The sequence below is a fragment of the Aspergillus foveolatus genome (assembly GCF_047715535.1).
Source record: "Aspergillus foveolatus strain CBS 279.81 unplaced genomic scaffold BDW70scaffold_31, whole genome shotgun sequence".
NCBI classification, from domain to species: domain Eukaryota; kingdom Fungi; phylum Ascomycota; class Eurotiomycetes; order Eurotiales; family Aspergillaceae; genus Aspergillus; species Aspergillus foveolatus.
In genome coordinates this window covers 88578-110648 of record NW_027396095.1, presented here as the reverse complement: position 1 = coordinate 110648, position 22071 = coordinate 88578, and the positions used below count along the sequence as shown (strand labels likewise).

The following is a 22071-nucleotide window of genomic DNA, read 5'->3' as shown; positions in this document are numbered from 1 at the left end:
AGTTTTCTACTGTATATGTCATGACGGGTGATTTTGAGCAACATTAGTCCTTGGAACAGCGTTGAGCTTGAGCTGATGCTTCCAGTGGCCTTCATCGTGTGTTATATATCCCTCTATTGCGGATGATACACAACCTTCAGAGATCCAATGACCAATTCATTCATTACACCTGCTCATATTCACCTCGATAACTCATCCTATTGTACTTAGCCAAAATCACTTTGCGGATGTAGTAAACAAGACAAACTGTCCCGTCCCAATTCCCCTCAGTTCCAGGATATAACCCGGCTTCAGAATCCACACATATCTATTTGCTCTAATATATGTATCGGAAACTAGACAACTCTTTGTTAATCACGTCATGGCATACAGCAAAGCTAACCAGACAAACAAAAACACACGTGGGAGGTGGAAAGGACATACTTCAGGTTCTCACGATCCGTCAAATCCAAGAAAGCCGTGGCTCCAAGGTCCCGTCCCTCCAAGCCACCCTCCATCTGGCTCTGGATCCGATCGCGCTTCTTGTTCTCCCAGCGGAGAAGCAAGCCCAGTGTACTGATTAAAACAGCTTCGATGAGGTGCGAAACGATCATGGACCATATGCCGAGTGAGTAGGTTGGTCTAGTCATCGAATGAGATCATTAGTATCTTGTTGATAAAGGAGTGAAGGGAAGAAGGGAAAAAGAAGGAAAGCAAAGAGCATCTACTTTTGACTCTCTTTGTAAAAGAACGGCCCCGCAATATTCCCCGTGCAGTAACCCAGGAAAAGGACTGCGTTTGTGACAACTTTCTTTGTATGCCCTGTTAACCCACATCATCCAGCAGCGATTAGCATCCTTCATATCTCAAATTACACCCTGCAGGGCTGAGGTGAGGGCATCGACCAGACATACCGGCAGTGTTAGCGATCTGCATACTAAGAATCAACACAAAAGCCGCATTATAGGGGCCTGTGAGATAATAGCAGATCAGCCGGCCGACTTGTTCGCTCTCGGGAACGAAGCGCAGCCCGAACGCTCCCGCCAGATTGGGGATCAGGAATAGCAAAATGAAGATGCATCGGCGGTTCTCGAAGCGGTCGTTCAGGTATACGCAGGCTAGGATTGAGAGCGCGATTAGGACGCCGTAGGGAATCTTCACATGTCAGTTCGTTTGGGTGGTTTGATGGGGTATGTCGAGGACGGACGTACCTGCATCAGAGTCGTAACGAGAGTCGAGAATCCGAAGCCCTTGATAATGATTGTTCCGAAGTTGGAGATACCGCCGTTGGGAATGTTGCCTGAATGCGGATGTCAATGTCTGTCAATCTGTACGCGGTTAATCGGTGGAATTATAGCGACGTACAGACACAGCCCAGCACGAAGAAGAAGTACATCTTGTAGTCGGTGAACGCCTCGAGGACCTGCCGTGGCTTTAGATGCTTGTTCTCGATACCGGTTTGGTTTTCCCGCAGTCGTTCAACGGCAATCCGACGTTCTCTTTGTGTCAAGCCCGGCGCATTGACAGGGGAGTCGGGGAGGAAAATGAACATGACAATGCCCCAGGCTGAGCAAAGAGCGCCGCTACCCTTATCAGCGCCAACATATGCTTACTTCAGGAAGAAGACATACATCACGATGAACTCGTACTTCCACGACGGAAGCGCACCCTTAATATTACCGATCCCGTAACCCAACAGACCGCCGAGAGCAATGCCAAAGCCGTTGGCTGTATACCACAGTCCCATACGCACAGGCTGTTCGCGCCGTGTGTACCACATGCTCGTGATTAGCATGAATGCAGGGTCTGCACAGGCTTCGGCGGCACCACCTAGAGCTCGGAGGACGGCGAGAGTGGTGAAGTTATGGCATGCCGCTTGGATCATGAGAAAAACGCCCCTGATTCTTAGCTGGGTGTCCGAACTGATGGGTGTGAATGGAGCTCTTACCACATGAAGATATTGATGCCAAGATACTTTCCTGGGCAGAATTAGGTCTGTGGCCAGAAGATAGCAAAACTTATCAGATCCACGTACCAATTGGAAACCGTTGCAGCATGAGATTAGTAGGCTGTTAGGATCAGTATCTGATCGTTTCTGTATCTTCTCGCACATACCAATGCCCAAGCCAAGAAACCAAAGTAGAAAATACTACTAAGCCAGCTATATTGCGTTCCATGAAGGTTCAGGTCCTCGTTGATCCCAAAGATGGCCGCGTAGCTGAGCGTAGTCTGCCCAGCAAAGTTAGTGCCAACATGATGAGACTGGGAAAGGGAGAGGCGTACCTTGTCAATATAGAAGAATGCATAACAAACCGCCAAGTACGGCAGAATCATCAAATCGATCTTCCAGAGCACCCTTCGTGCCTCGGCCGGGTCAACCTCTTCATGAAGCTCTTCCGGGCTGCTGAACAAGGCCTGAGCAACATCACCGTCTTTCCCGCCTGTGAATACTGGCTTTGTCGGAACTTCTTCGGCGTGATTTGTGGTGGCTGCGTTGTTATCCTTCGTAATGTCCGAGCCGCCGTGCGACGGGAAACGAGATGTTATGGCCATCTTTCTCTCCTGGGCTCGTTCTCTCAATATAAGCCAGAGTACTAGAGACGAAGACGGGGCAGGCAGAGGTGGAGCAGCGTGGAGCGGCGCATTTTATATACTGTCGCTGGATCCGGGAATAGACGCGAGCATGGTTTCGGACATCACAGCGATTAGTCGATTACTCTGTCCCTTCTCCAACAGACTTCCCCGCTTATATCAATCAGGTAATCAGAGCGTGTGTGTTGGTAGAAAGCTGGATTACTCGGGGTTATTCCGCCATACGTCAAGATTAGGGAAGCCCTGAGTGAGAGATCCACTGGCTATCCGCAGCGGAATAGGACGGATTGCGGGGACCACCAGCTATACCCCATGCACGCCGCTTTGACGGCGTGACGGTGCTCGAAGCTTGCACTCGGCATATCTGCGCGGGTATATCATTAGTAGCCAACCAGTCTCTGCAGCTCTGACGGTAGTCCGAGGACAGAGACCGAGTCAGAACTGTACGTGAGGATCAGGCGATGTCGGACGTACGCCGAGCACATTGGGAAGGAAAAAGGAATGATAGGTGGGAAAACAGTCGAAGAGCAGCAGAATGAGGAGGTGAGGATGAACAAAGGATGAGGAAACGGCAAAGACCTGCAATGGTCAGTAATGGTGTGGGGGGAGAGCGTGGGGGTTCCCAAACCTCCACTCTCATTTGCGGGGAGAATCCGGGGTTACATGAAAAGAGGATGCGTACTATGGATTAGGTAGGTATATGTTAACAGACTTTTATTCTATCCACTTCTGCTAAACGGCTTTTGCGATTACACCTCCACACCGCATGGTTCCAGCCATCTCACAGCTCCAATCTGTCTTACCGCCGGTTAAAGTTCAAATAGCGAGCCTGCCAGCGTTAGTACCTAAGCCAATCACCAGAAGGGAGAGCCTGAAATCAGAAAGTCTTACAGCCATGAACAAAATTATCAGGTTAGACCCGACAAAAGCCGCATAAATGCCCAGGTCCCTCCACCGGTGGTCAAAGCTCATCTCAAAGGCCTGGTAATATTCGTCTCCAACTCGATAAGCACAGTACTCGCAATTCTGAGTCGCATTGTTGGCCAGGTACCCGATCCCACCTCGGTCGAAGAATGACTGCATGTACTCGCCGCAAGTCTGGCCGGCGGGAGCCTGGAACCGGTTGTACTCGCCAGGGGTACAGACAACAGGGCGCTCGTGCAGTTCCGTCGTGACCATCCCGCTGATGATGCGCGTGAACGGGTCGAGTTCGTAGAACCAGACTCGCCAGAACTTCGGCATCTGAGGTTTCGGAATCATGACGCCGCAGAATAAACTGAACAAGATCATGAGTGGCGGGTTGCACTGGGATGCGATCATGCTGTTGGGAGTAAGGGCTTGAATCATTTGACCCAATGTCACGGCGAACAATTGCGTGATCATGACCATGAAGAACTGGTAGCCCGCCCGGTCGGAGGCGCTTTGAAAGCCGGGGATATAGTAAAGGAAGACAAAGAAGATAATCCCGCACATGATGCAGTACGGGATTTCGGCAACGACCATAGACGCGGCAAAGGCGAAGTCCTTGTATGTCTTTGACGCGGCTTCTCGATAGAAGACTAAACGCGACATCTCGTATCGAGGCTCGACCATCTGGATGATGATGATTGGGATAACTGTGACGTTGAACAGGACGAAGATGCGGTACTGCAGCGAAGCCCGGGAGTCGTCGAGTTGCAGGAACGCAAGACCGGTGATCAGAGAAATGTTGAAGTGGGTAAAGAGCCGAGTGAATCCATACTTGTGAGAGCGCCAGAAGACGATATTCGTCCGCTTACAAACAGTCTTGATCTGGTGCCAAAGTGGAGTTGCGTATTCCCTCTCAACCGGCATCGTTGCTTGATTCTGTCTAGCCTCCTCAGCGCGTCGACTCTTTATTTCAGCGATCTCTTGTTTGACCCGCTCCCTCTCCGGTGACGCTCTCCAGAACTCAACCCAGTCACAGTTTCCAAGATGGCGAGTCGAACCGGCGCCAATGGCGTCAAGCATCCACTCAGCAGGGTTCGCATCAGGAGGACACTCTGCACCGTTACGCCGGAAGTAAGCGAGTAGTGTACTTGAATCTTCTCCAATATCGCCAAAGTACACACACTCGCCTCCACTCTTCAGCAATAGCAACCGGTCAAAGTTCTCGAAAAGAGCAGAGTTCGGCTGGTGGATAGTACATAGAATAGCCTGTCCCGCGGCAGCGAGCTTGCGGAGGAATCGAACAACTAGCCCGGTTAACTATAAGTCAAGAGCATGGTCATTGTCAACTTACTATTGAACGCAGATTGGCTGTCCAGACCAGAAGTAGGCTCATCCAAGAACAGCAGCATTTCCGGCTTCGCTGCCAGCTCAACACCGATAGTGACACGCTTCCTCTCCTCGACAGACAGGCCAGTCTCAGGCGTGCCAATCACTGCATCTGCAAGATTCTCCAGCTCCAGCAGAGAGATAATCTCTTCCACATACGCATATTTTTCCGGCTGCGGGACGTCATACGATTGACGAAGGTCGGCTGAGAAACGCAGTGCCTCACGCACCGTCTGCATAGGCTCATGAACATCCATTTGCTCTGCATAGGAAGTGCCTCGTTGGAACGATGTACCAGGCTTGGCACCGTCTACCAGAATGTCGCCAGAAATAACGCCAATGTTCTTTCGAGCGGCGAGAACGTCAAGCAGGGTCGTCTTCCCCGCTCCGGATGCGCCCATCAAGGCCGTCAGTTTACCAGGCTGCACGTAACCGTAGATGTTGTGCAGCAGTCGTCGAGTGCCGGACGGCACAGGAACGTCATAGCATACATCTTCCCATGTTAGGACTGGCTTCGAGGTCAGCAGTGTATCGGCTCCAGGGCCACCAAGGTCGTTCGACTGTCTAGCAGCGCGCTTTTCGTCCAGTGCTTTGTTCAGTTTCTTCCGCTCAGCATTTTCCTTCTGATAGAAGGTGACTGTCTTGCCGCCAGCGTTAAACCTAACAACTTCACCGAAGTACAGATTCATCCCCAAGAAAGCAACGATGAGGGCCACCATGATGCCAAAGTTCCTCCAGAGATCCTCTCTGTTATAGTTGAATGTGGTCGATAAATAGCTCTGTCCAGGAATTATTGGAGAACCTGCTTCACCTCCAGCAAGCGTACACACTTGGTGGCTCATATCGGTGTATCCATCACCATTTGGGATGAGGGACTCGCTGGTACAGGTCATATTGAGGCTTTTAAATTCGTTGACCATCAAGCTAGCAAATCCGAGCCCGAAGGGGTTGATGTAGTAAAACCATCGTAGCCAAACCTGCGCATTAGGCCACTGAACAAGGTATCCAGACGTTAGTATAAACAAAGTAATCAAGACGGATACAAAGTTCATTGCATGATCGAAAGCAGGCGACAGGCAACCGATGGTCCTGAAGATGACAGTCATGTTGATATAGCCCGTAAAAATGAGCAGCACAAAAGTGAAGAATGCCCCTGCATCCCTGACAAGGCCACACATGAAGTAGACTATGACGCTGAAAACGAGGATCCTGGCGATCGCGAATGTGGCATCAACGATTATTTGAGCAATGAACAGTGCGCTTGGTCTGTAAAAGGTAAATTGCCGATGCTTGTTCACGAGGGCCCGACCCATCATAGTCGAAGCAAGCTCGGAAAATGCTTGGAAGCCGTTGAAAAGGAAGCTGGTAAAAAGAAGACCACCCCTGGTAAACGCGCCGGCACTGGTTTTGGGAAGATCTAGCCAAACGGTTCCGAGGATAATCGCCACACCGGTGGAAGTAATCCAGGAGACATTGAGGGCAAACTTGTCTTGCCATTTGATGAGGAACTGGCGCCGCATCAGAGCCCAGACTTGCAGGTAGTATGGGATGAGGTAGACTGATGACTTGGAAGTGAATTTACGCTTTGCTTCTTGGTTGGCAATCTCGAAATCTTCGTAGACCTGCTTCTCATGCTGTATTTTCTGGCGGTACTCGTTCATTTCCGTGGCAAGGTTCTGGCTGTAGATAGAGTTATCAAAGGCCGCTGCGAGTGCCTCAGGCGTAGATGGAACATTAGAAGGGTCCCGTCCCTCTTTGTACTCCCTTTCAAATGGATCCGTACACGACGTGAGGTAGTCGGGAGTGGTTTGGCGAGGCTTTTCTTTGAACCCAAGACCCTCAAAGTACGCTCGTGCTTCGCTAGCAGGGCCAAAGAAGACTTGTCTACCGCTGTCAATAACCAGGACCTTATCAAATTGCTTGTATATACTCTCCGAAGCCTGATACAACGAGACAAAGGTCGTAGTTTTGTAGATATTGGTCATTATTCGCAGCGACTTGGCGAAATCAAGAGCAGTCGACGCGTCAAGGCCGCGCGTGGAATTATCCCATGCTAAAACAGAGGCTGAAGTGATCATCATCTCTGCGATACTGACGCGACGTTTCTCTCCGCCAGAAACACCTCGAATGAATTGATTTCCTACGACGGTATTTGCAGTGTGTTCGATGTTGAACATTTTGAGCAGCATGCGAATCACTTTGTCTTTGAATTCTTCCTTGGACACACCCAGTGGCCGCTTGCCAGGGGTCTTTGTATCTAACGCGAAACCAAGTGTTTGCTTGACGGTCAGGGTTGGCTGATGAACATCATCCTCTTGATTGTAGACGGCTTCGCCGCGAAACCTTTTGGAGAAGGTTTTATGATCGAACGGGCCGTACAGAACCTCGCCATCCACCCCAGTGTAGCCAAAGCGTTGATTCGTGATCGATTTGAGGAAAGTGGTACAGCCAGAGCCTGGACGACCCAGAACGAGCACCATCTCGCCGGGGCGTAACACCCCGCGGAAGTCCTTGAGAATCTCAAACTCTTTTCCCTTGTTGCTGTGGCCTGTCCAGTCCATGATCAAACCGGGTACATTGATGAAATCCACGATGGCGTCAGGGAAGGTCTTGATGAAGCTTTTGGATCCGCCGATCCCACGAACAGTGAGATTGTCCCAGATAACACCTGTACTGTTAGTATAGAACTAGAGCTGCCGCTGCTGTGAGCTTACCAATGTGCTTGCTCTTGATCCCAGCTTCTACCTCGGCCGCCTGGTTCCCCCGGAGAGCGGCCTCAAGATCCCAGTGCTCTACAGAATCTGTCGAGCTGGCAGACCGCTCAACATCCTTGCCGTGGATTTCAGTTTTTGAGTTCCTAGATGCATGCTTGGAGAGCCGCTGAACCTGGTAAGAGATGTTGGAAAACTCCCTGTTCAGTTCAGCAAATTCCTGCTCGGCCCTCTCCACGTTGACGCCTGAGTCGTGAGAAACAACACCCTGGGGGTTGCTATGTCGGATCCATTCCCGACTCTGCTCGTAGCTTGAATTAAGAGTGTCCGCGTCTGAACCGGTAGAGGTCCCCTGCTTCTCATCCATGACCCTGGCAGTGCACGAGTGCTCTTCCAACACTCTTCTTGTGTTAGCACAAGCTTGGGAGGGAGGTGGAAAGAGAAAGAAACAGAATAACGGAGAAATTATCACGACAAAGAAATTCAGAAGCTAGCCGGAGATAAGTGGTCTCCCCTTCCCCACCGGGAAGAAGCACGGCAAGCAGGGCCCTTAACAGCGGTGGCTATAGATTTCTAGTACGTACGCACCTAAGCGAGCGACGGCCATAGTCGCCGAGTCGGGGAGAAGCCTGACTCTGAGTGAGGGCCCGAGGCGGGTGACCACGAAAACGCGAATGCGAAGGCACCCTGCTCCAGCCTCCAGGCCCCATGGCAGGCAGGGCCAGGCACCTATCTACCCCACATGGGATTCTAGTCTGGTTTGGGGTCGAGGCTAAAAGAGTAGCTTATTAGGCGGTTTCAAACTGGGCACGGACGCAGCGAAGGGACCGCATGAGTTGGATGTGTTGAATCGCTCAGGCATCGTCTGGACTATGCAGTCATTTCATTTCGCGGCCGCGTACAGCCTATCACACATATCACTCAACCGATCTTGTTTAAGACATCGGGGACCGCTTCCGGCAAGAACAATTAGAATTTTTCGCACGCCAAGGCACAGGAAGACAACGTCGTATTACTCACTGGAGGACCACACGCATTAGTCTTAGAGAGTCGGCAGTTGCCGACAGCCGGCTGGGCCTTCGACGCCATGGCTCTGAATGACTCGAAGAGTTTGAAGGGCGATGAACGCCAAGCAGCTGAGCATCCATTCCATCAAAACAAATAGAGGTCCGTATTCCAAGATGAAATCATCATATTCAGTAGTTGAAATTGATACGGAGTATAGTACTCTATGAGCCAGAAGATAGAGATTGGTTGGTGCAGTGTGGAGGAAGGATGGAGATGGATGGAGACTAGAGAGAAACTCCCCGGAAGAATCTCGGAAAGTGCCCAATTGGCTTTCTGCTGAGGGAACACATAAGGTCTACGCGACAAATATCGATGTACTTCACAGTAACCTTTTTTGCTTTTCTTCTGTTTCTTACTCGAAGCAAGAAGCAAATTCCGGCTCTTATGTATCTTTCCAGCCACTCACGGTTTCCCTGCAGCCACGACTCGTATGCCACGAAAACGTGGACTTGGAGTACTGCAGTAGCCTACTCTCACCGCATGACCAGGACTTCCACGGACGCCTGACGAGCGTTATCTATCGAATCTGGCGATGCTCTTAGATTTTCGATGTATACAAGCCAGATTACATACATCCATGCATCGCACATAGCTCTGGTGTTTGCCATTCTCGTATAGCGAGACCGGCTATGGTCAAGATCAGAATTTCTTCTGCTCTTCTCCATTGATTGGCGGGTAGGCCATTCTCTCGTTTTCTGTGATGCTACAGTCCCCCAGATGACCTGGACCTGACTCACCGAGTATCCAGGCCTCGCTCGACCGCTATACTGTACGGTGTCTAGGGACGGGCAGCCGGTCATAGGGCGTCGGGCGTTGGGCGGTAGGACGAAAGGGCGTAGAACGCCTTATCAACGATTCGCCCGTTTCCTCCGGTCGTGCTCTTCAATGCCCTTCACAACAAATTACTGAGAAGGATAGTAGTTCCAGAAGAGATCGACGTTCACTCAGTCGACTCTACCACTCCACCAGCCTGCATCTAAAACGATGGGTCGACGCCGGGCTTGGGGATACTTGGAATCCGCTTGCCTCTAGAGGGTGGTCTTCTCCCCTCCCCCCTTTTTCTCATTGGATATCAAGTGGTTATGGATCAGATTTGGACTTGCTACCGCATCACCAAACAGTCGGATTACAAATGCTTTTATGAGCAGTCATAGGGAATGTCTCGAACGGGGCCTCTGGCGCCCACCCCATCATCAGGTCGCTCTGCCAGATGCTGCTTGGCAACTACGCTTTTGCGCCCCTTCGTCGCAACGGCTTAATCACTTGACCACGCCGTCCACTTTGTGCAGATTGAAGCTGCCGATTCTATCTCCTTCGGGCTCTGAGGCCATCGATACCTTCGCCTTGATCCAGAACAATCCGACGATGTTCGCATGTCCGACAAGTGCCGCAGCAGTGAGCGCATGCCCCCAATCAGCCACGCTGGAAGTCGACGTAGGTTTGATCAGCAAATGAATATAGATTGGTCTGCTCTTGTCTTGTAGAAGCCGTTTGATGGAGCGCAAGAGCATCCCGATGACCCCGGCTAAAACATCGGCACCCAGGCGCAGTGTCGTCTCTGAACTCCGCTGCTTCCATAATTTTCAACTGCGCAACCAAATTGAGCTAAACGTGCAGAATACGTGCAGGAACTGACATGTATCCCCTTATCAAAATCTGTTCCATACTCGGCCAGTATTCTCATCATCTGGTGACGCCCACGCGTAGCAGCGTAGAAAAGTGGGCTCGCCCGATTTCCAGTTTAGCCACTGGGGGGAGGATTCCACCGTTGCACCAGCGTCAAGCAGCATACGCACGATGCTCTCGTGGTGATCCCAAAAAGCAGCTGTCAGTGCGCGGTGGCGGGTTTCCATACCCTTGGTATCAGCATCTCCGTCCTTGCTGCAACTGAGCGACATAATCTGACGTCCATTCTCACATGCAATGTGGCATTCCTATCTGGATCTCTGCGGTTTACATCCACCCAGACAGCACTCAGTCTTATCTCAATAAGCCGCTTATTCCCCTCCTTTGAGGCAATAATCAACGCGCTATTTGCGAGAAGTGATCTTTACCATTATATCTGCCCTGGCCTCAAGTAAAGGCCTTGCAGCGTCCGTGCGTCCCTGTGTAGTAGTCAGTAGTAGTCTATTAGTGGCAAGGATTCCAGATCCCAAGAATCCAATACCGTTGTGTTTCTATGGAAGCGGACATCACCAGATCTCGGTGTGGTGTTCGAATCCACACCGAGTGATAGCATTTTTCGAACCATATCGGAGCGTCCCTTGAATGTAGGGCATTGGAACAGAGCTGATGTATGTTTGAAGCTGGCATAATATAGATTATCAAGCAAGATGACTGTCCTTAAGGTTTAGCAGATATCGCTCTTGAGTTGTGATGGAAGACCATAAGATGGCAGTAGCCAGGAATGCACAGCCCTCAGACTATAGACCAGTTCATCTAGGTTGGCAAACTTGACCATGGAAAGCGCGCTCGGCTGCAGGAATAGTTGAGTGGACTCCACGAATGGTGCTCTGGCCGTGTCTATTAGGAGCAAAGATGCTTACTCATGATGCAGACAAAGGGACAAAGACCTTACTGATATCTGAATAAAAGACCTTCTATCAACTCATGGCTATACAAGCTGATAGAAACGTGCGAATCCCAATATCTAATAGCGAATGCGGTGCGTTCTATTTCTACAAAGTCGGCATAATTATAAGATGGAACGAGGAGCCACAGTTATAAAAAATTGGCCCATTATGCCGGACGTCGTACGCGTCTAAATCCAAGTGATTACGATTGAGATGGTCAGATATATACTAGATGCCATATTTACAAAAACGCTAACAAAACGAGCTTTCCAAAGAGAAAGCGACAACGCGACACAGCTCTTCGAAAGTAGACAATTAGCCAGAATCCTGCTCGCTAATATGATGCTTCCCGACAATTGTCAAGAAAACCTGATCGAGTGTCGTTTGGCTGACAGAGTAATGCTCCACACCCAACGCGGCCTTATTCTGTTCGAGTCGAGAAAAGACCTTGCTGACACCACTTCTGGCTCTGAAGTTTTCAGGCCCCGTTTCCGCGTTTGGTCCTAACCCGACGGGAGTTGAGACATCAGAACGCAGCGAGACAGAGTGGACCTCATCAGCTGACCGAAGATCACGGTAAGATGAGCCCTTACTGTCGTCGTTGTGAGCATCTCTTTCTTTCTCGGGGGAGATGCCCGCGGGGACGCTGAAACGGAGCTGTCCGTGGTATGTTTTCTGCTCGATCACGGCGCCCGGAAAGTTATCGGTCACCCAGCCGCGGATCTTCTCCATGTCTTCATCGCTAGTATGTGGTGCTTTTGTGTGGACCATATGCACATGGTACATATTTCCATATTTCAAACGAAGGGCATCTGTTGTTCCCAGGGCCAGCATACGTCTAGCCATGATACCGGCGCGGTGGGCCAGAGCATCTGCTTCCTCCATTGAATGTGTTGTGAGAACTATGGAGCGCCCAGGCGCAACGGCCGTTAGTGTCTTCCACATCACACGCTTTGAGGCGGCGTCCATGCCGGAGGATGGCTCATCCAGAAGCAGAACTGAAGGATTTCCCATCAGCGCGATGCCTAGGGATAGCTTGCGTTTGTTTCCGCCGGAAAGCTTTGCCGCCATGCGATGCCTAAAATGTTCGAGCCCGACAGCATTGATTACTTCATTGACATTGTGGGTTATATCTGGCACCCCCCTAATACGGGCGTAGAAGACGAGGTGCTCGAGGACAGTCATTTGGTCCATCGCGTCAAATTGTGGGCAAACGCCGAGGCGAGACCGGGCAACAGCGCGCTGTTTCAGGACAGAGATATTTTCGACGAATATTTCCCCCTCGTTACGTGTAGGCTGTATATCGCCACGGATGAGGGAGATGGTCGTCGTTTTTCCTGCTCCATTGGGTCCGAGAAGGGCGAAGACTTCTCCTGCCCCGACACCGAACGTGACGTCTTCCACAGCTATAAACTTCTTGAATGCCTTAGTGACATGTAGCAGACGGAGATTATCTTTCGAACTGGACACACGGGTAATTTCCTCCGCGATATCGCCGTCCATGAGTTCTTTCTCCTCAACGTCGCGTTGCCTAGATTTAGGCCGTAACCAGGAAAGTAGAGGTGAGCCGCCTTCAATCCATACAAGAAGAACAAAGAGGAAGATTGACTGAAGAATGAGATAAAGAATGGGCCCTCCGTAGAGACCAATCTCTCCAGGATAGGAGGCTATCTCTCGACCTTCAGAGCCTCGACAGAGTATAGAAAACACGTTCAAGGAAACGAACAAGGCTCTGAGCAGGTTTCCAGATGGAGAAACGATCGCGATAGTGTAGTGCGTTATGTCAATGTACGAGTCAATCTTGTCCGTTGATGCGTAGGTCAGGACGCACATATACGCGATGAGATAGATGAGAAACATGACGCACTGAAAACCGGCGGCGAAAGCAAACGCTGCGAGTTGCGATTTCGTAAAGAGTGACACCAGGTAAGCACATAACGTACCACATAGGCCGTAGAGGAAAAAAACGGCAAAGAGATATTCAATATGGTACCAGATATCAGTCACGGCTCTGAAAATGATGACTGCCAAAACGCTGGATGCAACCACAAGGCAAAAGTCGAAGGATATATATGCCAGCCACAACGATAGTGCCCTAACCCCGTTGCTGAAATGGAGTGCCCGGACATTCCTCAGCCGCTCAACGGTTGGGTATAGTGCGAAGAAAGCTGGATAAACTGACATGGCAAGCCCAAAGTATACAACAAGCTGTAAAGTATTGTAGAAATCCGGCGTTGAAGGTATATCGAAGAAATCGAAGCCGATGTTAATGGACATCCCTGTTACGAACCGGTCTAGCACGTTCTGCGTAAGCGCAGCAAGAGGGAAATTGCCATTATCTCCTTTCCAAGCAATGGTCGGTTGCCACAAAGAGTCCCCAAGGTAAACTCCGCCTGGAGTCACCTTGGAATAATTGGCTTTTATGTAATCGCTAAAGTCTGGGTAGTCGTCCACAGTATAGAACTGGGACGCATTGCTAGTTGGTTGGCCGGCGTCTGATTGGTCACTCATTGAGACCACGAAGCTCTCTAGAAGTTCTGGCTGCACTTTGTCTGATGGGCCAATCACTAGGAGCAAGTTATCCCATTGATCTGCGATGGTAGATTCAGGTGTTCGGTAGGAATCCTCTCCCGAACATCCTGGCTTCGCAACCCCGTGGAGAAACAAAGTCACGAGGCCTGCTGCGATCACAGGAATCAAAAATGCCGCAAGATAAGGAAGAGGGTTCCGGCGGAGGATAGTCATTCTTTTGCGAACCAAGTACCATGCCTGGAGAGTTATGCCGATACGACGGCCAGTCATAAGATGGAGCGGGCGATGCTCACTATTCTCATCATCAGCTTCAGAGGGATGCTCCGCTGCTTGCTCGCCTTCTCGAACACGGCCTCTTGAGGGCTCGAAATCCAGTTCGCTCGCGACCCTTAGAAAAACATCTTCAATAGTAGGCCCGCTGACACGATACTCCATCATGCCCTCCTGTTCCAGTTCGGAGACAAACTGAGCAGCTTCAGCAGAGTTTTGAACTGTGTAAACAGTTTCGTCAAAGTGGACCTCCTTGTGTATGCTGCCAAACCGTTTTTGAACAGCTCTTTCGGATCCAGGGACATTGAGGACATGAATGCGATATCCGGAACCTAGTTGGTTTTTCAACTCAACGCTAGATCCTTTAGCCTTCAGGACACCTTTGGACAGAATGGCAATATGATCAGCAAGCAAGTCCGCTTCATCGAGAAAATGCGTCGTCAAGATTATTGTTCTGGAGCCCCTTTCTGCCAATAAGATATCCCATATCTTCCTTCGCGATATTGGATCGAGGCCAGAAGAGACCTCGTCGACACAACAGATTGAAGAGCCACCAGTAAACATCATAGCTAGTTGCACTTTTCTCTTCTGTCCTCCAGAAAGTGTTTTTGAGCGTGCTTTGACCTTTTTCTGAAGATCGCAGTCTCTTAGAAGATGCATAATCTGTTCATCTGTATCAACTTTCCCGGTGGACTTTAGTCTGTTGAAAATCTTCACGTGTTCCTTGACAGTTAGATTGTCCCAAAGCACGTTCTTCTGCGGGCAGAGACCGAACCCCGGTTCTTCTGTACCATAATTGATGTTGATATCGCCAGACGACAACTTGGTTAATCCGGAAATGGCATCCAGTGTGGTGGATTTCCCCGAGCCATTGGCACCAAGCAAGACCATTATCTGACCCTTGTTGACGTCGACGGAGAGATTGTTGACTGCATGCACAGTCTGGCGGTTGCTACCGAACAATGGTCCTATTGTCCGATAGTACCATCCCGGCTGGTATATCTTGTTAAGATTGCGAATGCTTAACGCAGCAGAAGTCCCAGAACTAGAAACATGTCGATTCTTCGAAGCAGTACCGTATAGCATCCGTTCCACAACGGCGGCCAGCATTGGGTAGATAATAATCTGAAGAATCAACAGCACCCACAAAACAACGCCAGGGAGGCTCCACGGGTTGTTGGGCGCGGATTCCGTTAGTATTGCAGCGGAGTTCTCCCTTTCCCACCGAGCCACGAATATCGAGAAGTAAACATAGTTCATGGAAGGGAATAGGAGACCAAGAATGGCAACCGGGCCGTTACTTTTTGCTGGCGCCATCTGGGCTACCACGCCTAGGAGAAGGCAGGCAAGGACGACAGATATACCGCTGAGCTGCGCTTTCTTGAAGAAAGAAGCCCCGAAGATGGAGAAAGATGACAAGGCGAGACCAGACAGAATGTGATATACCACCGTTATTCCAGCCGATGTTTTGCTGTATACACCAGCTTTCAGAATGGCCCCCATAATTATCCAGCCGGGGCCGTAAACAAAATCCAAGGCAAGATGAGCAGCGCAAAATCGGGCCGCTTGAGACATCCAAGATGACGAATCCGGCATCATACAGTCTATAAGCTGACTCATTCCCAACTCCCTTTCCATGGCGATCAAACCTGTAAGCTGGTACGTCACGCCAACCATGCCAATAAATACAGCAACGGCGATAACGTCGATAATGGCTCCCATATACCGGGTCCGGATTCGATCCTTGCGTCCCTCTTCATTCAGGGATGTATATGGATACTCCAGGGTCTAAAACTGGTTAGTAGAAGGCCACGATCAAAACAAAATCTAGGTGACATTACCTCTTCAGGGAGGCTATCGGCGTCGAACGATGAATTGGTTCGTGCGATCGCCCAGTCAATGGATCGCTGGAACGGAAGAAGGTATACTTGCTGGTCATTGTTGGAGCTCTCTACATCAATACCTTTACCCAACACTGAATCCGTCCTTATGGTGTAGTTCCACGCCTCTGCCGGGCCTTCTGTTGGAGACGAGTAGAACACAGCCGCCGCTATGCATCTGGACATACCACGAAGCGATGTTCGACACAACTCCCGCATCTCAGTCTCGTCGGAAAGAACGTGAACTTCATACTGGCTAGTTCTCGCCGGCTGCGCGACCTCGTTGATCACTTGCTCGATTGGACCACCAACAAAGCCGTTGTCAACAAAAATCAACCTGTTTCTTCCGGCCCCAACGGATTTCAACGCATCAGAAAACGACTGGACACGGCTCGGTTCGCCGATTCCATATGTTGCTGGTTCAATAAAAAGATTGCGCGCATACGATCTGCATTGACGTCAGACATGCATCTCAAGCTATTCCATGGAGCGGGCTTGGAAGTACAGACATGAATGCCACAAAGAGCACAGGCAAAATCAATGCTCGAAACACGGTCGAGAGTAGAGGGCGAACAAGGACGACCAGTAGGTTTTTGACTGTCAGAGTCCACGTCTGCCGGAAAAAGCGGGTCATCTCCTCAGCAAACTTGGGGCTTCGGGGACTCGAGGCTAGAAACGTGGTGGTTCCCTGCGGCTGTCAAAACGCCACGCGAGAACTGCCAGAGACAGGGAAAGGGATTTTACTTTAAATGACCATAGTCACTAGGCTAACGCGTTTCTGCCGAGCAAGACAAACCGCCGCCAGTGCCTTGTCCTCGGACTGGTGGCGTCAAAAGAACACCCCTGTCTTTACTGTCCTAAGCCAGGACTATTTGGATGCGTATCGCGCTAGAATCCGCCTCCCAAAGGATGGCGTTTAGCGGGTTTTCCATTTCAGATCGGCCAACAAATTCAATGGACATCAGTTGAATCTCTCTCGGAACTGTAGCGGCCAAGCATTGGCACGGTCATTGTGGCTAGGCGCCGAGCATCGGTTAACTGGGAACCCGTTCTCTGTTTAGCGATCGGTCAGTTCGAGACGTCATTGTGAAATGAGAATCCGACCAGCAAGCCTAATGAATCAGACTGCCCGATATTACCGTGCGAGACGTGCTGCTGTGCGGCGTCGGCGGGAATAGACGACGCTTGTTGGCAGTTGCGGGGAAAGGTCTGCCGTCCAAAATCCTCGTTCCGAAGCGCGATGAGAGTCCGCATGTGAAGCATAGGAGGAGAATGCCAGCCTTGCAGGGAACTCGGCCGGCACGTGGGGTAGTCCACGCTAGACTACATATGCCTATACATCATCTACTAGAGGAATAGGGCCATTTACCGGCCGTCGCAGGGGAGGGGAGCTCGTAAATCTTAGGGCACCTCGACCTAAATGCTCCACAAGGGAAACTATTAATGAAAAATTGCCAGTCGTCTTTAATAGCCTTGCAATAATATCCGCGACGGGGATCTGCGAATGTCAAAGGCCATAGTCACCACTGCCAGCCTTTATAGAACTGGCAGCGTCGAAAAGAGTATTGAAAAAAAAGTTGTCATCATATTCCAAAGTTCAATGTACATGTGCTGGTAGTAATACAAGGGCAAGTCAGGAAGTTCAACAGTAAATGCGATATCACCGCTTCCTTCCTTGCGAGGTTCTTTGCCCTGTCACCGCGGACTTCTGGCGGAGGTAGTTCGAAACAATGTTCTCGACGCTGCGCATATCGTGCTTAGGGTGCCTGAAAGAAGTGTCAGTCTATGTTCTCGTAGAGGAGTAGTTGAGAACCATTCGGGCTAGGTGATATCAGGAATACGCACCTCATGTAATACAAGCGCGCCCGTCTCTTCCTCTTCTCCGCTCTCTGGACAATCTCAACGCTCTCCACATTCGGACTGAACACCTTAATTGACATCTCGACACCGACTCTGGTGAGTTCATTTCGTAACAAACATGAGGTGTCGACGCCCTGGAGTTTGATGCTCAAACAAACACCAGAAAATGGATCGCCGTTTTTGAACGTCACTCGCACAATATCACCGACCTTTACACTTCGAGGATTCCGTCGGTAGTCAAAAAGCGCTTTGCGTTCTCCGGTGGGATCAAGAATTGCCAACTGGGCATCCCTTACTGTCGCAATGGGATCCTTGCACACGTCGCGAGCCGATGGCGGGGGAGGATGGACTTTTATTTTCTTGGGCTCTGCACAAGTGTCAGACAAACATGGTAATTCCAAGGTTTGAGACAATTTTATATACCGTGAGGTTGGAATCGAGCGGGTATTTGAGAGAGGAATTGCTTCGGAAGCTTTTCAGGGAAAGGCACCGGCGCTGGCTTTGGCGTATACGTCGTGGTAAGCGTCCTAATTTGAGAGGTTACCGGTTGCTGAACTTTTGCCGATGACCTTAGGCAGCCCAGCTGCCGGGTCAATTGTGAGAAGCTTGCCATGCTGCAGGATGGATAAGTCGAAGGATAACTCCGTAGTCGGCGAAGAACAATTGTCTGGAAGGCGGAACCAAATTTGTGCCAAGACCTCAGTTGCCTGTCTAGGACAACCACCGCCCAGGAACTTTTCTGCCGCCAGCATCTCCGAATTGCTGGGATACATTATTGTTTGCTCCTGCTTCCTGCGATACGAGGAACTTCCGGTCTAAACTCATTTACTCACGCATCGGCCCACAGGCTATCGCAGCCCACGTAACAAATAATAGCCCGCGCACGATAATGGCGCACAACGCCATGGGCAGGCTCCTCCGCTGCCAAACTCCGGGCACCGTCCACCAGTCAGTCAATCTGATACAAAAACGCAGCTGGTCAGCAAGAAGTAGGAAAGCTCTCGCTCAGTATATTCTGTGTTGGGATTGCTAATATGGAAACAGCAATTCCTTCGCTAGCCCCGACATTATCCCCAGAACTAGACCAACTTCTCAACCGTTTCCGCGACGAACTATTCATCCCCCATTCCCTAAATATCCAGCAGCGAAACCTGATATACCGTCCACGCAATGCCAACAAGCTAAATGGACACCCGATCATTGTGTCAATCGGGCCCAAGGAAGAGCCGTATCAACTTCGCTCAATCGACCTATTTTCAGTGCCAACGACGAACGACAAGCATCGCGTATTAACCCTCATGCATGAGACGAAAAACTGGTCAAACTTGGCTACATTTCTTATTGGAATTCACAAGTCGGGTATGGTGATTCGTCAGGATCGCTGGGAATGGCTTGTGCGGAAAGCCGGAAGTTCCAATGGGTTGGGACACCTCTTGATGTGTGCGCAGCAGTCAGAGGCAACTAAGTTCAAGTTGAAAGACGTGTCCGTCGTTGAGCGACTTTTCTTCGAGCTTCACCTGGCAGGCCAGCGCATTGATTTCACGGGTGAGGGCATCGCGAAAATCCAGGGCCTTGCGAAGGCATTTGCGCTATTGATGGAAACTCCAGAACACGCTGTTCGTGATTTAGAAAGAGATCCCAAGAGGAGTGCCCTAGTTATTGGTACTTTGCTCGAGCTTTCCGCTGCTCGCGCTCTGAGTGAGGGCGGCAGCAATGTCGGTCAGGTTGAGGCTTACGCACGGCGTCTTCTTGCCAGCCTGAAGGACCAGAACCTCAGCGCCGAAGGGCAGGACTGGTTGTCTAACGATCAGCTCCTGCAACGGATTGTACCATGCTACAACGGATTGAAGCTTGCTTTGCAACTGGATGATATAGCTCATAGCAAACACATCTCGTCGGCGTTGAAGACGCGTGCGAATGAGCTTGGCATGTTTATCGCAAAAATCAAGAAAATGGCACCCAAGGACGTGCGACAAAAGCCTACGATCGGCCTGGCACAGGCTCAACTGCTGCATCAGAACTGAACCTGGGCCGTCTGCATTGATTATGAATGTACATTATTTTCTGAGCAATTTCTATTCAGGTGTTCTTGTATCTGCGAAGATTTTTTGTTGATTTCATTGGCGCTTCATCGTGGAAAGTACGCTAGATGCTAATTGACATCGCATATATAGGCAATGGAGTCACGTAAATTGATTTATGTCGAGATAAAGATGGCAGACTACCCAGTGAGAGAAATCATCGCTGATACACATTCACTAACAAAGGTCAAAAGTGTTATCATCCCGAATACGAGCCTGTACTGGGAAGGTCGTCCTGCCGGAGATAACCGAAGGGCCGGAAACCGTAAGCTAGCAGAAACAATTAGTGATAAGTCCAATCAGTTGCAATTAGGAAAGCCGGTTAAAAAAAAAAAGAAAGAAAAAAAAACCTACCTGTCCTTGCTCTGTATCTTCAGATAAACCACTGAGAAGAAGCTCGACCGTGCTCAATGGGGCACCGAAATGGCTAGGCCCCTCAAATCGACGGTAGTCAAAGACATTTGTCTGTGAAATGGCACCGGCAACCCCTGGGCCTGTGAGAGCGTAAACCACGCGAGCCCCTGTGAGGACTCTCAGGTCAGTCAACTGCTCATGGTCAAGACGAGCGTCGGTATCATCGTCGATCCGGTGTGAAATGCAAAGTAGCCGGAGCCTATCTAGAGAAAGCTCTGCAGTAGGTCCGACGCTGGCTAGCCGACTGAAGAATCCCTGAGACGGCATATTCCCAGCATCAAGCGATCGCACCTGGAACCAGCGGGCAATAGAGGAAAGAAGACCGGAATGCGGTTTCATAAACTTGGCATGATACTCAGATATCGTGCGAGAGGATGCGACGATGACAGTAGGAGAGACTCCCACTGTAGCAAGAGCAAAATCGACTTTCTCTCCGGCAACAGAGTTCAAGGCCACAGAGGCGTTGGTGAAAAGCGCAGCAAAAACCTGGCATAGGGGGTACAACCGGGAGAGTGAATCTATGGAGAGAACCAAATCATCACTGTTAAACCGCTGAGTTCGGGGCAATGAATATATCAAGCCCGAAATGCCTGCAATCAAGTGCTGACCAACTAATATTAGTATCAATAGAACAGTGTAAACAGTTGAATTTCAAAACATACCTCTGGGCCATACTCAACGAACTCGCCTGACCACAATGTAGACAAGGTAGGGGTCTTCGAGCTAGGATCCCATTCGGGAATATCTAGACCAGCCAGGTCCTTCTTCTCATCAACAAGTTCGTGCCATACGGCGACATCTAGATGGTCTTCAACTTCCTTGGGCACATCATTCCAGTCCATGTGTCTACTTCCCATCTTCGCAACCCAAATCACATGGGAAAGCTGCTTGTTATCTTTGGTAACCAGGGTGAGATCGAGCGCACCAGCCTCGGCAATCAACGAATCTGCTTGAGCCTTCTGTAACAGCCCAGACAACTGCTCCGCGGGAAGGTTATGAGGGATTATGACGACCCTGAATCCATAGAACGCTCCAGCTAATGAACTTTGTCAGCAGAACGACAACAAGTATGACTTGATATACTGACCAAAGATCGAGGCCAAGAGCTCAATCGAGTCAGTTAGACACACTGCAACGATTTTCGCATTGCCCGATTGTAGACGCCTCCCGATTACATTGATCTCGGCTGTTATTTGGTCCAACGAATGTTCCACAGCTTGTTTTCCGAGCACTGTAAAGATCTTGCCCTGCTTGCCCGAAACAGCACCATTTTCATCAACCTTTCCACGCACCGCAGTCTTCCATACATCACGCAAGTCTCCATTCCGGCCACTTGTCCACTTTGGCGCCCCAGGATCTTTCACATTTAGGCCAGACCTGAGCGGGAATCCATGCGGGGTCTCCAGGCTCCTATGAGCGGCAGACTCGCCAGGCTGTCGCACTGGAAAGGCAGTCGATTGGCGGGCGAGCAGAAAAGGATGGATTTCCGGTTCTTTGAATGTGACGAACGAGAAGACGGCAAACGCGACAATGGCGCCAGCAATCAAGGTAGTGTAGAAGTTCCAATCAGCTACTACGTTGCTGAGCAAGCTGTCCAGCTTATCAAGTAGCGACGCTTCTGGTGCCATTTTGGATGGATTAACTCCACAACTGTCGCTTCAATGATGAAGCATCAGTTTATTATTTCACACACAGGAGTCTAATTGACACAGTATAGCTGAGGTGCTTGGATGACGTGAGTTGGAATGGTTGAGCAACTGTCATGTGGGGTTACTAGCGCGTAAGGTGTCCAGCATATCTCCTGATTAGGTAAGGT

At 50.2% G+C, this 22071-nt stretch overlaps 7 protein-coding genes across 7 annotated transcripts; 2 read left to right on the top strand and 5 right to left on the bottom strand.

Moving 5' to 3' along the window:
* Nucleotides 1-316: 316 nt before the first annotated feature.
* BDW70DRAFT_151014 (putative MFS allantoate transporter) lies at nucleotides 317-2532 on the bottom strand (the record flags this gene model as incomplete). Its single annotated transcript, XM_073739241.1, has 11 exons — nucleotides 317-335; nucleotides 424-621; nucleotides 708-801; nucleotides 894-1134; nucleotides 1191-1279; nucleotides 1345-1562; nucleotides 1611-1888; nucleotides 1928-1958; nucleotides 2011-2048; nucleotides 2095-2208; nucleotides 2263-2532. The coding sequence occupies 11 exons, from the start codon at nucleotides 2530-2532 to the stop codon at nucleotides 317-319; spliced, it is 1590 nt and encodes a 529-aa protein (XP_073595054.1).
* Nucleotides 2533-3042: 510 nt separating this feature from the next.
* On the bottom strand, nucleotides 3043-8408 carry BDW70DRAFT_68960 (putative ABC transporter). The gene is made up of 5 exons (XM_073744595.1): nucleotides 7581-8408; nucleotides 4832-7534; nucleotides 3463-4784; nucleotides 3254-3400; nucleotides 3043-3150 (listed from the first exon to the last, which is right to left on the bottom strand). Exons 1-4 carry the CDS (start codon nucleotides 7942-7944, stop codon nucleotides 3371-3373), a joined length of 4419 nt encoding a protein of 1472 aa, XP_073595053.1. The 5' UTR covers nucleotides 7945-8408; the 3' UTR covers nucleotides 3043-3150; nucleotides 3254-3370.
* Nucleotides 8409-9211: 803 nt separating this feature from the next.
* BDW70DRAFT_138027 (uncharacterized protein) lies at nucleotides 9212-10541 on the top strand. Its single transcript, XM_073737150.1, has 2 exons — nucleotides 9212-9320; nucleotides 9394-10541. The coding sequence occupies exon 2, from the start codon at nucleotides 9786-9788 to the stop codon at nucleotides 10098-10100; it is 315 nt and encodes a 104-aa protein (XP_073595052.1). The 5' UTR covers nucleotides 9212-9320; nucleotides 9394-9785; the 3' UTR covers nucleotides 10101-10541.
* Nucleotides 10542-11398: 857 nt separating this feature from the next.
* On the bottom strand, nucleotides 11399-16454 carry BDW70DRAFT_138026 (putative ABC transporter). Its single transcript, XM_073737149.1, has 3 exons — nucleotides 16410-16454; nucleotides 15862-16348; nucleotides 11399-15808 (listed from the first exon to the last, which is right to left on the bottom strand). The coding sequence occupies exons 2-3, from the start codon at nucleotides 16117-16119 to the stop codon at nucleotides 11534-11536; spliced, it is 4533 nt and encodes a 1510-aa protein (XP_073595051.1). The 5' UTR covers nucleotides 16120-16348; nucleotides 16410-16454; the 3' UTR covers nucleotides 11399-11533.
* A 959-nt stretch (nucleotides 16455-17413) lies between these two features.
* Nucleotides 17414-18396, bottom strand: BDW70DRAFT_138025 (mitochondrial 54S ribosomal protein bL19m). The gene is made up of 3 exons (XM_073737148.1): nucleotides 18184-18396; nucleotides 17746-18127; nucleotides 17414-17666 (listed from the first exon to the last, which is right to left on the bottom strand). Exons 1-3 carry the CDS (start codon nucleotides 18371-18373, stop codon nucleotides 17561-17563), a joined length of 678 nt encoding a protein of 225 aa, XP_073595050.1. The 5' UTR covers nucleotides 18374-18396; the 3' UTR covers nucleotides 17414-17560.
* Nucleotides 18397-18531: 135 nt separating this feature from the next.
* Nucleotides 18532-19967, top strand: BDW70DRAFT_68927 (uncharacterized protein). Its single transcript, XM_073744593.1, has 2 exons — nucleotides 18532-18749; nucleotides 18805-19967. The coding sequence occupies exons 1-2, from the start codon at nucleotides 18650-18652 to the stop codon at nucleotides 19782-19784; spliced, it is 1080 nt and encodes a 359-aa protein (XP_073595049.1). The 5' UTR covers nucleotides 18532-18649; the 3' UTR covers nucleotides 19785-19967.
* Nucleotides 19902-21992, bottom strand: BDW70DRAFT_68924 (uncharacterized protein). The gene is made up of 4 exons (XM_073744592.1): nucleotides 21343-21992; nucleotides 20918-21291; nucleotides 20196-20858; nucleotides 19902-20111 (listed from the first exon to the last, which is right to left on the bottom strand). The coding sequence occupies exons 1-4, from the start codon at nucleotides 21881-21883 to the stop codon at nucleotides 20019-20021; spliced, it is 1671 nt and encodes a 556-aa protein (XP_073595048.1). The 5' UTR covers nucleotides 21884-21992; the 3' UTR covers nucleotides 19902-20018.
* Nucleotides 21993-22071: the final 79 nt, after the last annotated feature.